The 14,370-nt window shown below is 55.5% G+C and overlaps 2 protein-coding genes across 3 annotated transcripts in view; both read left to right on the top strand.

The window, feature by feature from the left end:
• On the top strand, window positions 1-13,537 carry TULP1 (TUB like protein 1). 2 transcript variants are annotated; one of them, XM_029944559.1, is made up of 15 exons: window positions 1-47; window positions 170-215; window positions 624-714; window positions 978-1,130; window positions 1,759-1,914; window positions 2,634-2,735; window positions 2,810-2,929; window positions 3,199-3,317; window positions 6,651-6,656; window positions 6,758-6,928; window positions 7,113-7,225; window positions 8,754-8,865; window positions 8,942-9,040; window positions 11,159-11,330; window positions 12,962-13,537. In XM_029944559.1, the coding sequence occupies exons 1-15, from the start codon at window positions 1-3 to the stop codon at window positions 13,093-13,095; spliced, it is 1,641 nt and encodes a 546-aa protein (XP_029800419.1). In that variant the 3' UTR covers window positions 13,096-13,537. The 2 variants fall into 2 exon arrangements, with proteins under 2 accessions (XP_029800419.1, XP_029800420.1); XM_029944560.1 differs by lacking the exon at window positions 978-1,130.
• TEAD3 (TEA domain transcription factor 3) overlaps window positions 13,500-14,370 on the top strand; it is a 23,914-nt gene continuing 23,043 nt past the window's right edge. The window contains exons 1-2 of the mRNA XM_029943161.1: window positions 13,500-13,517; window positions 13,681-14,149. Of these exons, the coding sequence (XP_029799021.1) occupies window positions 13,500-13,517; window positions 13,681-14,149 (487 nt within the window). The remainder of the gene's footprint in view (window positions 13,518-13,680; window positions 14,150-14,370) is intronic.

The raw sequence follows: 14,370 nt of genomic DNA, 5'->3' as shown, positions 1-14,370 counted from the left end.
ATGCCCCTGCAGGATGACACCCTCCGAGAGGTGTGGGCCTCAGACAGGTCCGGAAGTGTCCCCCACCCTGCCACCTCGACCTACCTGAACCCTGGGGGGCCCAGGTGGAGGGGTTGGGGAGGGGCAGGAAGAGGGGAGGACGACAGTCTGATTCCTTTGCTACCCTCAGCGGACATGAGGAGGAAGGCTTGGAGGTCCAGCAGCGCCCCAAGCAGGTACGTCGCCCTTGCTTGGAAAGGAGGCAGGGAGAGCCCCTCCCCCCACTACTGCATGTAAACCCCCTCAGGGTAGAAGATCTGGGAGTGGGACGCATTCCCCCTCAGCAGCGGCTGGGGGTTGCTTGCCTGCAGTGTGTGTGTGTGTGTGTGTGTGTGTGTGTGTGTGTGTGTGTGTGTGTGTGTGTTTGAAGAAAGGGATGTTTGGGGATATGGGCTGTCCAGGGGAGGAACTGGACCTTTAGAGCCTTGGGGGTGGCCATGAGCATGGGAGGGGTCACCGTTCCCCACGGTCCCCCTCCCGGTAATCCGCAGTTATTTCTGGCGGCTCAAGAGATTAGAGGGTCATGGGCAGCCCTCAGAGCCCCCCTTTCTTTCCTCTCCCTCCTCCTGACGCCCACTCCGCAGCGACCCATCAAGGGACAGAAGTTGAGGAAGAAGACAGAGGCCCCTGAGTCCCCCGGCCCCGAGGGATCCAAGCCCCGGAGGAAACCTGGAGGCGGGCGGGGGGCCGAGCTCGAGGGTGGCCCCAAGGGTGAGGGGTGCGGCCAGCGGAGTCCTGGAGCCTCGAGGGGGTGCAGAGGAGGGAGCCAGAGGGGTGGGAGCCAGCCAGGGTAGAAGTGCGGGGGGGGGGGGGCTGGGGGAATGAGTGAAAGCCAAGGGAGACCCCCAAGGTGAGGGGTCAGAGGGGGCAGCGTCCAGGGCTCGGGCGCCGTCGGAGGAGGGGGTCTGGCCCTGCCTGACCCAGGCCTCTCGGCTCAGCCGGGCGGAGGGGGAAGCCACGGGAGGAGCCATCCCCGCAGCCGCCCGAGGCCCGGGCGCGGACCATCTATGCCAAGTTCCTCAGGGACCCAGAGGCCAAACGCGACCCGCGGGAAACCTTCCTGGTAGCGCGAGCCCCGGATGCTGTGGACGGTGAGAGGAGCTGGAGGGGCAGGAAGGGCGGGAGGGGGGCGATGGAGAGAAGGAGCCAGGGGGCTGGACAGGAACAGCCTCAGAGGCTGAAAACTCGGGGAAACGGCCTCCCCTTCTCTGGCCTTCTGTTTGAGCCAGAAACAAACTTTATTCTCTTGTTCTTTAGTCCATTTTCCAGATGGGGCAACTGAGGCACGGAGGGGTTAAGAGAGTTTGGTCTTCAAGTACAGCTAGGGGCCAGAGGTAGCCCAGATGGGTTGGGCTGGAGGTCAGAAACAGACAAGGGCAGGGAGAAGTGACGTGGCAGAAACAGCGCAGGCGCTGTGGCAGGAGCCGGGAAGGGTCAGACTGGAAGACAGGCAGGTGTGTGTGAGGTGAGGGTCCCAGAGAGAGACAGAGGGGGGATGGTGCTCCAGACAAGGGCAGCTCCCCAAACGGGATTGTCTGGCCCCTAGCTGTCCCCCCCAACCCCAGCTCACTCCCCCAAGCAGCCTGGGGTCGCTCCCTTCCTCCTCCGCTCCTATTCCAGGAGAGCCTCTGGCTCTCATTTCCCAGCAATGTGGAGGGACCGAGATCTCAGCTAATGGGACCCATCCCAGCCCCCATTATGAGGAGTTTCTGCCTACAGAGGATGAGGAGGAGGAAGAAGAGGACCATGAAGATGAAGAGGAAGAGGAGGAGGAGGAAAAGAAAGAGAGAATCCCTTTGCCTTCCAAGAAGCCTCCTAAAGAGAAGACTTCCGCAGGCATCAAGGAGAGGAGGGCCAAGGCCCAGGGCCAGAAGGGTGAGTGTTGAGGGTAAAGACGGAGCACAGGGCCATGGAAAACTAGCTGTGTCCTTCAGTGGCCCTGGGCCTTGAGGATACGCCAGAATTCAGACATCAGAAAGTTACCCAGTGCCTGGATGCAAGCGTTTCTCTCCCTGGTGGTGTCTTCCCTCTGAAGGTCCTTGAGTACATGGATGTGTGTGCAGGTCCCCACCACTGCCTGCCTGGGGGCTCTGTGAGCCAGGGATGGCAGAGGATTTCCGTTTTCTTTGCGATTTTGTAGCTTTTAAAAAAGAAAAATTCAATATGAATTATTGTTGTAATTCCCATAGAAGTATCAAAGTGATTACTGTAAAAATCCATCAGTGAATGCATGCCGTGAAGGCCCGCTGGCCTGGCACCTCGCCCTGCAGGTATCCGGGTCTGGGCTAGACGGACAGGTAGTGGGGACCTTGGGCCTCTGCCGGAGGGAGAGACCGCTCTCTGTATCACCTGTCAGAGGGGGTTTTCTGGGGGAGAAGACACGGGAGCTGGCATTCAGAGGCTCAGTCGGAGGCATTCACTCATTCATTCATTCCTTCATTCCTGTATTTGTCCAGCCCTTTATGGACTCAGGATTAAAACCTGATGAGCAGAAGACAGACTCTGGGCCTACCTCAGGCCATGATGGGTGGGTTGGAAGGTGGCCTTCAGTCCCAAAAGGCTCTTCTTTGTCTAACTCCTACTTCCATTTCCAGGGGACCTGGAAAGCCCTGTCCCCCCACTCAAACCTCTTCGCATCAAGAAGAAGGAGGCACCAGCGGGGGACGGGACCAAGATGAGAAAGACCAAGAAGAAAGGTGAGACTGGCCTCTGGGAGAACAGGGGACTCTGGGTGTGGTGGAGGGTGACGCCTTCACACCCACACACACAGGGTCCGGGGAGGCTGACAAGGACCCCTCAATGAGCCCGGCCAGAATGAGAAAGAAGAGCCCAGCGGCCATGTTTCTGGTTGGGGACCATGGCCCAGCGGAGAAAGCTCCAAAGAAAAAAGGTGGGTGGCAGTAGCCTCTGACATCTAGAGGCAGTCCTGGGGTCTGGAGTCAGAAGATTTGGGGGCACCGTGACCCCCACTTTAATAGCTATGTGGCCATTAAGGCAGGTGTCGTGGCCTTTCTGAGGCCCTGATAGTAGTACTATGGGATTATTCTCTTGGGGTGGTGGGGAGGGTCCATGTGAGACGTGGGTGTTAGAAGTACTTTGCAAACCATGAAGTGCTCCGCAGGGTAAGGGGTTAACAGGTTGTTCCCCATCCATGCCCAGGGACTCCCAGAGCCTCAGAAGAGGAGAGGAAGGAGGAAGAGGAAGAGGAAGAAGAAGTCGTAGCTTCTGTGACAAAGAACAGCAACCAGAAGGGCAAAGCGAAAGGAAAAGGCAAAAAGGTGGGGGCCCGGAGGGGAGGGGGGGCTGAGGTCCTCAGGGAGCTGCGGCAGGGCCTGGGTTTGGGGGATTAGAGTGTGGAACCTCGTTGGGGGGCTGGGGCCATGAAGTCACTTGGGGTTAGAACCTGGACTCCCTCTCTGATGACAGGATAGGAGGACAAAGGGCACCAGACTTGGGAGAACAGAAAAGGCCATTGTGGGGTCACCAGGCTGGGATTAGGCCCTGGGGGCCTGATGTTATCTGGGCTCTAAACCCTCCCCTCTGCAGCCTAACATCAGACATGGTCAGAGATGCTCACACAGCCCCCACATGAAGAGACACCCATTTTCTTTTTTTAATGTTTTATTTTATTTTTGAGAGAGAGAGAGAGAGAGAGAGAGACAGAGGACGAGCAGGGGATGGGAAACAGAATCTGACGCAGGCTCCAGGCTCCAAGCTGTCAGCACAGAGCCTGATGCAGGGCTCAAACTCATGAACTGTGAGATCATGACCTAAACTGAAGTTGGACGCTTAACCAACCAAGCCACCCAGGCGCCCCGGGACACTGATTTTCTAGAACTTAAGGGCAGATAGGGACATGTGTATTCACCCTTGGGCACACTGGCTGACTGTAGGAGTTGGTAGAATATTTTTACACTACTGCTCTAATTTCTTCTCCAAGTGATTTCTGCTACCCGACCTGGGACCACCCAACCTTCCAGCAATGAAAGGGTTACCACTGAAAGCCTGGGGCTCCAGAGCCCTGCCCTAGGCCCACCAGCATCCATTCCATTCTCCCTGGGCAGAACTAAGCAGGAGGAAGAGCCAACTGGAGAGAGCACGTGCTGAAAGTCTTTGAGAAATTGGTTTCCTTGAGCGGAGAGATCACCATGAGGGCAGGGCCGGGGTCTTGGCCACGTGGGCTTAGGGGTTTGCTCAGGAGTGGTCAGGTCTTGGGGGGCTGATTCACACGAGCCCACCTCACCAGATACCGATACATAAACCAAAAGGCCAGTTTAGTATCTCCCACGGGGAGCATAACCGTGGCCCAGCCTTCAGTACGGTAGGCTCTAGAAATTCACAGCTGTGGGAACGTTTGGATACGCTCTGGCTTTCTCCACAGCGCATTCCAGACATTGTCTTGTGTTTCCAAATTTCTTCTGGAGCGCCCCAGAGTGGATGCTCATTTGGCCGCAGGCTAAGGGGCCTGCTTCACCTCGCACACGGTCCGAACCTGCCCGCGGCCAAAACGGCCAACCTCGGCTTCTCGGTGGCTCTCAAGTAGCCCACACTCCTTCACTCCTCTTTCGGGAAATGGGGGTGAGAATCTTGGCTTCCCCTCTTAGGAGGGACAGAACATGAGGGCAGAGAGCCTCAGCTTTGTGAGCTGCGGCCGCCCTAGGGTGTAAAGTCACCAAACCGCCATGAGGAGTTTTTCCATGAGCAAAATAAGCTTATTTTCTTTTTAATTTTTAAAAATGTTTTATTTATTTTGAGAGAGAAAGAGACAGCACGAGCAGGAGAGGGTCAGAGAGAGAAGGAGACACAGAATCAGAAGACAGGCTCCAGGCTCTGAGCTAGCTGTCAGCTCAGAGCCAAATGTGGGGCTCAAACCCACAAACTGTGAGATCATGACCTGAGATGAAGCCAGACGCTTAACTGACTGAGCCACCCAGGCGCCCCCAAAATAAGCTTATTTATTCATCCGTGGTCTTACCTCTGTATTGCTGGGTAACAAACCACCCCAAAACGCAGTGCCTTAAAACAACATTTATTTTCTTCATTTCTGGAAGTCGGGAATCTAGGAGTGGCTAAGCGAGGCACGCACTGCCGGCTCAGGGCTCACGTGAGGTGGCAGTCAAGATGTCGGCTGGGTCTGGGGTCACTCTGAAAGCCTGACTGGAAACAGAGAATCCACTTCTAGAATGGTTCACTGTCACAGCTGTTGGCTGGAGCCCGCTCTGTAGGGCTGCCTGTTCTAATGACACAGCAGCCAACTTCTCTCAGGGCTCAGGAGTGGCCCGCGAAAGACAGCAAGGAGAAGCCACCATATCTTTTATGACCTAGTTTTAGAAGTGACAACCCCACCCCCCGTCCATCAGAAACACTGACCCTGATAGTGTGGAAGGGGACTACACAGGGTGTGAATACCAGGAGACGGGGGCCCCTGGGGCTCATGTTGGGGGATGGGTACTATATTCTTTGGGTGTCCACTGTCCACTATAATGACAGCAGTAGCTAATCCTTCTGTGACACTCTGTGCTTAGAGCACAGCAGTTCGAACCTTCAGCCTCACCTCAGTTCACCCCGTGACATCGCGTCCACATGAAGGAAGGTCTTTCTAAGGCCCTTGCTCTAATAAGAGGCTGGGGAGCATTTAAAGCCCAGTTACACTTCTTACTAGGTGTGTGAACTTGGGCAGGTTCTTAACTTCTCTGAGCCTCAGCTCCTTCATCAGTAAAATTGGACAACTATGTCAGTAGTTACTGAGAAAAGAATTAAACTATGCAATATTTGGAAGATTCTTAGAACAATGCCTAGCACGTTGGTAGGCTTTATAGGAGTGTTTGTTAAATACATCAATTAAGTAGGGTCTGTCCCAGGTACCCAGCCCCAACTTACATATTTCTCCGATGAAAACACTGAGTCACTGGGGCGCCTGGGTGGCTCAGCTGGTTAAGTGTCCAGCTTTGGCTCAGGTCATGATCTCACGGTTCGTGGGTTCGAGCCCTGCGTTGGGCTCTGTGCTGACAGCTAGCTCAGAGTCTGGAGCCTGCTTCAGATTCTGTGTCTCCCTCTCTCTCTGACCCTCCCCTGCTCAAACTGTCTCTCTCTCTCTCAAAAATAAATAAACATTAAAAAAAAATAAAGAAAGAAAACACTGAGTCACTGTTAAACTGGGTAAAGAGTTGGGGCACCTGGGTGGCTTGGTCATTTTAGCATCTGACTTTGGTGCAGGTCACCGTCTCATAGTTCGTGAGTTCGAGCCCTGCATCGGGCTCCATGCTGACAGTACGGAGCCTGGAGCCTGCTTCAGATTCTGTGTCTCCCTCTCTCTCTCTCTGTCCCTCCCTTGCTCATGCTCTCTCTCTCTCTCTCTCTCTCTCTCTCTCTCTCTCAAAAATAAGTAAACATTAAAAAAATGTTTTTAAAAAGCTGGGTAAAGAGGTAGTGGTGGAATCAGGATTTGAACCCAAGCTGTCTGGTTCCAGAGTGCAGGCTCTTAACCACAAGCTAAGCAGAATAATAACAAAGTGCCAGCTCCCCAGAGCCTCCTAGCACAGCCTGCCAGCTGCTGGGCGAGGGGAGGGGCCCAGCCCACCCTAGCCGGCCTGTCTGTTCTCTTCCCACAGAAAGCGGTGAGTTGTCCGGCCTGCCCTGCCTGTGTCCCAGCTCCGGGGACCTGCTGAGGGCAGAGGAGCTAGGGCTCCAGCCTGATACATGCTGTGCCCCGACCCAGAAGGAGGAGAGAGCCCCGTCTCCACCCGTGGAAGTGGACGAGCCCCGGGAGTTTGTGCTTCGGCCAGCCCCCCAGGGCCGCACGGTTCGCTGCAGGCTGACCCGGGACAAGAAGGGCATGGATCGGGGCCTGTATCCCTCCTACTTCCTGCACCTGGACACAGAGAAGAAGGTGGGTAGGGGAGAGGCGAGAGAGAGCAGGGGGCAGGACCCAGGCTGGGGGTGGGGCTAGAGCCCAAATTGGGGTGGGGGGGTGTGGCCACAGGGCAAATAAGCCTTTTCTCTCCCCCCACCCATCCCCTTCCTTCAATCACCTCTCCTCCCCTCCTCTCCCACCTGTTGACCCGTCTCCCCAGGTGTTCCTCTTGGCTGGCAGGAAGCGGAAACGGAGCAAGACGGCCAATTACCTCATCTCCAGCGACCCGACCAATCTGTCGCGAGGAGGGGAGAATTTCATTGGGAAGCTGAGGTGGGACTGGGAGGCTCAGGGGCAGCAAGGGCGCTGTGGTGGGTCGCTTTCGTCTCCCTGTGCCTGGCAGTGTCCCCTCACCCAGGGGTTCCCATACGTTAATGTGTATAGAGGTCACTTGACAGTGTTGTCAAAATGGTTCAGTGGATCTGGGTTTGGGACAAGACTTTTCACTTTTTTTTAAGTTTTTTTATTTTGTGAGAGAAAGGGCAAGTGGGAGAGGGACAGAGAGAGAATCTCAAGCAGCCTCTGCACTGTCACCTCAGAGCTCTATGTGAGGCCCGATCTCACGAACTGTGAGATCATGACCTGAGCAGAGATCAAGAATTGTATGTCTAACTGACTGAGCCACCCAGGTGCCCCCAAGATTCATTTCTTTTTTTTTTTTTAAGTTTATTCATTTTGAGAGAGAGAGAGAGAGAGAGCACAGGTGAGCAGAGGAGGGGGGGGCAGAGAGAAGGAGAGAATCCGAAGCAGGCTCCATGTGTCAGCACAGAGCCCAGTGTGGGGCTCAAACTCACAAGCTATGAGATCATGACCTGAGCTGAAACCAAAAGTTGGATGCTTAACCAGCTGAGCCCCCCAGGAGCCCTCGTCATCTGTAATAAGCACCCAGGTGATGCCCAGGCTGCTGGACCAGAGACCTCACTTGGAACAGGTCACAAGGTCCAGGAGGGCAATGACCATGCCTGTCTTGTTCATGGCTGAATTCCTGGCACCTGGTACATAGTAGCTACTCAATAAACATTCACTAAGTGAATGAATAAACAATGTGCTGTGTCTCCCCATACACCTCATCTAATCCTCACTAAATCTGAGAGGTAAGGGGAAGGTGAATCCCTGAGTCAGGCCTTATTTCTTTTATTTATGTAGTTAATAAACACTTAGGTAAATTAAAGCCTACCTATGTGTCAGGCATAGTTCTAATTTCCAAAGATTAATCCACTTAATCCTTTCATTGACCAAATGAGGAAAATACTGTTATTGTGCCCATTTTACAGAGCAGGAAGTTGAGGCTCAGAGAGTTTAGCTTTCCTAGAGTCACACAGTTAAGAGAGAGAGTTGAGATCTGAAGGCTGCCCAGTGTCCCTCCAGAAGCAATTTTAAAGATCTCCTGAGGGGCGCCTGGGTGGCTCAGTCAATTGAGCATCCCACTTCGGCTCAGGTCATGATCTCATGGTCTGTGGGTTCGAGCCCCACGTCGGGCTCTGTGCTGACAGCTCAGAACCTGGAGCCTGCTTCCGATTCTGTGTCCCCATCTCTCTCTTCCTTTCCCCTGCTTGTGCTCTGTCGCTCCGTCTCTCTGTCTCTCTGTCTCTCTCTCTCAAAAATAAACATTAAAAATTAAAAAAAGAAATAGAGAAGATCTCCTGAGGGAAGCATGGGACAGCGGACAGGAATTGCTCTGTCCTAAGAAACCCACACCCTTGGCGGGGGAAGCTCTGCTCCTCTGCGAGCTGCCGCAGGGCTGGGAGCAAAGGTCTTGGAGGAGGGGTATGGAGTCCCCTCAGCCCCACCCTGCTCGCAGGTCCAACCTCCTGGGCAACCGCTTCACCGTCTATGACAACGGGCAGAACCCGCACCGCGGAGGCAGCACGAACGTGGGGCACCTTCGGCAGGAGCTGGCAGCTGTGATCTACGTGAGAACGCGGCCTGGGCCCCCTGGCAGCACCCTCCCTTTTGCAGGCGCCGACCTAACAGGTGTCTCCCTCCCAGGAAACCAACGTGTTGGGCTTCCGAGGTCCGCGGCGCATGACGGTCATCATTCCTGGCATGAATACGGAGGATGAGAGGGTCCCCATCCGACCGCGAAATGTGAGCCCAGCACCTCCCTGACACACCTCCCGAGGGTCCTGCTCCCACGTGACTCACTCGTGACCCTTCCTGGGGAGCTGGGGGGTGGGGACTCAGCTTGCCCATACCCAACTTCTGGAGCACAGGCATCATCCTGTGTCACAAATTCATCCTGGAAACTGGAGGAATGAATCTGGGGGTTTTGTCATTGAATTCAATGAAACAAATACAATGAGGGTTATTCCTATTTTTTTCCCAGTTTACCCCAGATCATCCATTCATATATTCATCCAACACACGTATACTGAGTGCTGAGTATTATTCTAGGAAACAGGAAGATACCAGTCAATAAAACAAAGATCTGTGCTCATGAGGCTGGCATTCTAGTGGAGGAGAAAGACAACAGACACTAATTGTGATGAGTAAATAAATTGTGTAGTACAATAGAAGGTGATAAGTGGTTCGGAAAGAAAGAAAAAGGCGAACAGACGGAAGGCGAGAAGTGTGTGTGTGTTCCATATTAAATATGGTGGCCAGAGTAGGCCTCACTGACGAGGTGACATGTGAGCAAAGACCTGAAGGAGGTGAGGGAGCAAGCTGGTAGATATCTGGGGAAAGAGCATCCAGGCAGTGGGAAGAGCCAGTGCAAAGGCCCTGAGGCAGGGTGGGGCCTGGTGGGTTTGAGGTGAGAGGTGAGAGTGAGGGGCAGATTGGACTTGTATAACTGGTTTTCACTCTGGCAGAAACAGGAAGCCACAGCAGGGTTTTCAGGAGTGACATGATTTGACTTTTACTTTAAAAAGCAAAGGTTGCTTGTGTGTGTGTGTGTGTGTGTGTGTGTGTGTGTGTGTGTGTGTGTGTGAGGCTGTAAGGTATAGAGTATGATGGAGAGCTGCCCCGGGGAAAGGTGGCCTCCTTCAGCGGCAGTCCCTTGCTCTGCTGCGGGTCAGTGAGCCCGAGATCTCAGAAGCAGGCGGACTGGCATGTTCCATACTCACAGTGAAGTCACTTTACTCATTTACCACGAAAAAGCACAGCCGTCAGCTGATCACGCATCCCTTCCTGCTGGGAAGTCACACCACATCCAGAGGCCTGGCCAACCCACGGGGCACGAGGCATGTGGGGTCCCGCAGTCGCTCCTTCCGTGCCTGGAATAAACACACAAATGCTCCAGAGGCAGTGCGTCCTGGGCACGTTTGGGCTTTGTAAGAGCCACCCAGTGCTGCTTTAGGTAATTCTGTATCATTTCACAGCTCATTCATTCTATGATCATTCATTCAAGCCAGGCACTGAGGATCCCAAATCAACACAACAGTTACCATCAGAACAGTGATATTTATTGAGCATTTACTCTGTGCCAGGAACCGATTTGAATAACAATCCCTGCACTATTAACTTATTTAATCCTTACAACATTCTGTTGTGAGGGAAACTGAGGCACGGGGATATGAATGAATGACTACACCTGTGCTTTGAGTATCTAATGCTCAGCCCATTAGAGTACAGTGGGAGAAACCATGCGAGCAAAGTGTTATAGAGACTCAGAGCTAAGACGTCTAAGTCAGACACAGGGTCAGGAAGGCTTCTGGGAGGAGGAGATCTTGAATGGACTCCCTCTAAGGCATGAATGTCTCAGGAAACTCAGGAAAGAAATATCTCAAGAGCACTAGCAGATAGACACCATGCCTACCTTCAAGAAACTCTCTTCCAGGACATTTTATTTGAACTGTTTACCCTTCTCCCCAGGAACAAACTGTGAGCTCCTTGTAGGTCCTAGAATGTCTAGTTCATCCTTGCAGTCAGGTACCAGCACACAGCCATTCCTAAGACCCCTTGGGTACCAACAGCACAGAGCACCTACTGTGTGCCAGCTACTACTTTCCATTTTCTAACCCTCCGCTTCGGCATCCCACTGCAAAACCTCATTCTCACAGGAGCATCCCATGCCCACGAGACCCCACAGGGACCAATCGTGCTCTCCAGGATCCCCTGAACGGATGTCCACATCCAGGCTGCACACTAGCACAGATATACAGACACACCCAGGCCCCTAGGCCCCTTCCCCTCAGTCCTGAGACACCTCGGCCCCCTCTAACTGTCCTCTCCCTGACCCCCTCTCCCCCTCCGCTGGCACCCCAGGCCAGCGATGGGTTGCTGGTGCGCTGGCAGAACAAGACACTGGAGAGCCTAATCGAACTGCACAACAAGCCCCCCATCTGGAATGAAGACAGTGGCTCCTACACCCTCAACTTCCAGGGCCGAGTCACACAAGCCTCAGTCAAGAACTTCCAGATTGTTCACGCTGATGACCGTGAGTATCGGAGGGCCCAAGCCACCACCACCAGAACCCCAGCCCCCACTCAGGCCTTTCCACACCACCTCTCCTGCATGCTCTCACTCACTCTCTCTCTCTCTTTCTCACATACACACACATGCGCAGAGCTGTCCTTTATTGCTGGAGCCAGAACACCCAGGAAGGTCATTCCCTTCTGCAGGGGCATTGACCCTATGCTCCCGGGAGTCTCAGATATTCCAAGCAGGTGTCTTGGGGCTCATTGTTCCAGGCCTTCTTTCTAGGATTGACCAGAGCCTGGGCCAGATACTGGGATACTGCCCTGGGTAAGAAAGACAGTGTTGAAGGGAGGATTAATCTGCTGAGCTTGAAAACCACTGACAGCGCAACCTCTATGTGGTCAAAGATGGTGCTGAGGCTCCAAGAGGGCAGCGCCTTCCCCAAAGTCAGCAACTCCAGGGCGTTCCGCTGGCCATCGGAATTCATTTCAAAAACACATACACAGGGCTTCCTACATGCTAGGCACTATTCTCTGGACTTTACAGATCCTGAACCATTTAATCTTTTCAACAACTCTGTGAGGAAGGCATTCTTACTATCCCTATTTGGCAGATGAGAAAACGGAGGCACAGAGAGGTTAAGTAACTTCCCCAAGGTCATAAAGCAAATGAGGGGGACAGCTGGCTTAAGAACACAGGTGGTATGGCTCCAGAGCCCCAGCTCCCAGCGCCTTCAGGATGGCTGCCTTGTAGGGGAGGGAATATTAAGCAAGCATTTCTGAATGCCTACTCCCTTGTCCTCTCAAGTAAAGTCAAAGCCCTGGCCTCAAGGAGTTAGGGGGGGGTGGAAGATGCCCAGAAAACACAATTAAGTAAAAATGTCCCTGTTACAAGCCTGGGGGAGAGGTTCCCACTAGGGTTGAGGAAGTTTGGGGATGGAAAGATCTCTCCCAGGGGACCCTGGGTTCCTAGGATTGGCTAACATTGATCAACTCCTCCACCCACCACTCCATCCAAGGGATGTCTCCCCAGTGTCACCTGTCCCCAAGGCCTTGGAAAACTGCTCTCCAGATCACATTTCTGGTGGAGCCTGGTCTGCAGAGATCAGGGGTATTTTTAGCAACTTCCTGTCCCTATGGATGCTGGGGGGAGGTGTTGGGACTAAGGTTGGGAACCTGGACCAGATATGGGATGGGGTTGAGTGGAGCCACTAGATAAGGAAGGATTCAGGGGGCTAGTTAAGAAGATAGAGCCTGGCAGTTTAAGATGGGACTTGATATCTGGGGATGGGAAGAAGGAATGAGGCCCAGAGACACTGGAAAGAAAAGCAGGATTCTAGTCTTGGGGAAGTGTGACAGGTTCCTATATTTAAGTGCCTGTCATACACATAGCCCTAGGTGGCAGAAGATAAGGCAGGGTCTCTGCCCTCAGGGGCTTACAGTCAGTCAGAAGTCTGGTAAACCTGCAGGTGGGGCTGGCTGGGCCAGATAAGAAGGGGTGGCTGGGTGGAGGGTGAATAATTGAGAGGATGGCTGAGGATTAGGGTCCCACTGCAAGGGAGGGGAACTGTCCCAATGTGGAAGGGGCCGTCTGCCAGAAATGGGGACCCAGGAGGTCGGGGGCCACCCGCACCCCTGTCTGTGTCCACAGCCGACTACATTGTCCTGCAGTTCGGCCGCGTGGCCGAGGACGCCTTCACTCTAGACTACCGGTACCCGCTGTGCGCCCTGCAGGCCTTCGCCATCGCCCTCTCCAGTTTCGACGGGAAGCTGGCCTGCGAGTGACCCCAGCAGCCCCCAGCACCCCCAGAGCCCTCCGAGGGTGGGGGAATGGATTTGGTGGAGGGTTGCAGGGTCTATTCACCAAAGCCCCCACTTAAGACTCCTCTCTTGTCGGGGACTGACCCCTCACTGTCTCCGAGTGACCTCCATCCACTCCCCAGCTCGGCCCAGACCGAGGCAGGGGAGGAGCGCAGACGGCGGTCCGACAGAGATGAAGAACATCTGGAATTGGGAGCCACACATCTGGTCGCGGAGCTAGCCTGCGCCGCTTCGCTAGCCGCCCCCCTTCCCCGCCCCGCGCCCCAGTCACTTCCTGTCCAGGAGCAGTAGTCAGTGTTGTTTTAACCCCCTCCAGGATCTCACTAGGGCTCCGCGGAGCGGGGCGGGTTCGGGGGAGGGGGTAGGTGATGGGGGACGAAGACCGGGTACCCAAATCCCCCAGTAAAGCCGCGTCCCAGGACCAGCGAGCAGTGGTTCTTCAGTGCGTGCCGAGAACTAGGCGGCGGGAGGGGTCCGGAGCGCGGGAGAGGTCCGGAGGGCGGGCTGGAGGCCTCCCTCCCCACCCCCCTCCCCCCCGCTCCCGCCCAGGCCCGGGGCGCTCCCGCGTCCCCTCCCCCCGCGCCCCGCGCCGGTCCTACCGAAACTCGGCGGGCTCGTAGTGTCGAGACGCCCCCCGCGGGGGCCTCGGGCCGAGAGGGAGGGTCCCGGAGGTCCGGGAAGAGGGGGAAAGGGAGAAATTCGAGAAACAAGCCTCTCGGGGAGAACCAGACAAACCGGGTCCGGGCATGGAGGGCGCAGTCGCCAGGGTGGGGCGGGGTCTGGGGCCCCGGGAACTGGGGGCGGGATCTCGAGCTGAAGAGGGTGCTCCGCCTCGGCGGCTCGGGACTCGTGGGGTGGGGGAGGCGGGTAGGGAACCCCGAGGCCCGTGCGCTCCGGCTTCCCCGGGCTCTTCGTGACGCGGCACCCCGACGGGAGTCCAGCCGGCTAGGCGGGAGCTCCGCCCTCAGCCCCGCCCAGGCCAAAGCCCCGAACTGCGGTGGGGTCCTGGGGAGGTGGGGTAAGGCCCGGCGTGCAGGGAGAATTTGGGACAGTGGTACAGGCAGGCGGGGAGCGGAGCGCCTAGGCGCGGGAAGGCCGGGAGTAGCCTCAGGTCGCGAAGCCGCGGGGTGGGCAGCCCGAACGCCGACTGGGGGCGGCCCCGCGCGGCTCCGCCCCTCCCGGCCGGTGCCCTCCCCCCTGCGCGCCCCGCCCCCTGCTTCCCCGCAGCCCCCACCCCCC

This window comes from Suricata suricatta, chromosome 7 (assembly GCF_006229205.1).
Source record: "Suricata suricatta isolate VVHF042 chromosome 7, meerkat_22Aug2017_6uvM2_HiC, whole genome shotgun sequence".
Classification (NCBI taxonomy): Eukaryota; Metazoa; Chordata; class Mammalia; order Carnivora; family Herpestidae; genus Suricata; species Suricata suricatta.
Note: the sequence above shows the minus strand (reverse complement) of the source record. Positions and strands in the feature narration are given on the sequence as shown.

Coding starts and splice junctions, on each gene's coding strand:
- TULP1 (XM_029944559.1), top strand. CDS start 1: ATGCCCCTGCAGGATGACACCCTCCGAGAGGTGTGGGCCTCAGACAG. Junction 216..623: donor TCCAGCAGCGCCCCAAGCAG/GTACGTCGCCCT, acceptor CCCACTCCGCAG/CGACCCATCAAGGGACAGAA. Junction 1,131..1,758: donor AGCCCCGGATGCTGTGGACG/GTGAGAGGAGCT, acceptor TTCTGCCTACAG/AGGATGAGGAGGAGGAAGAA.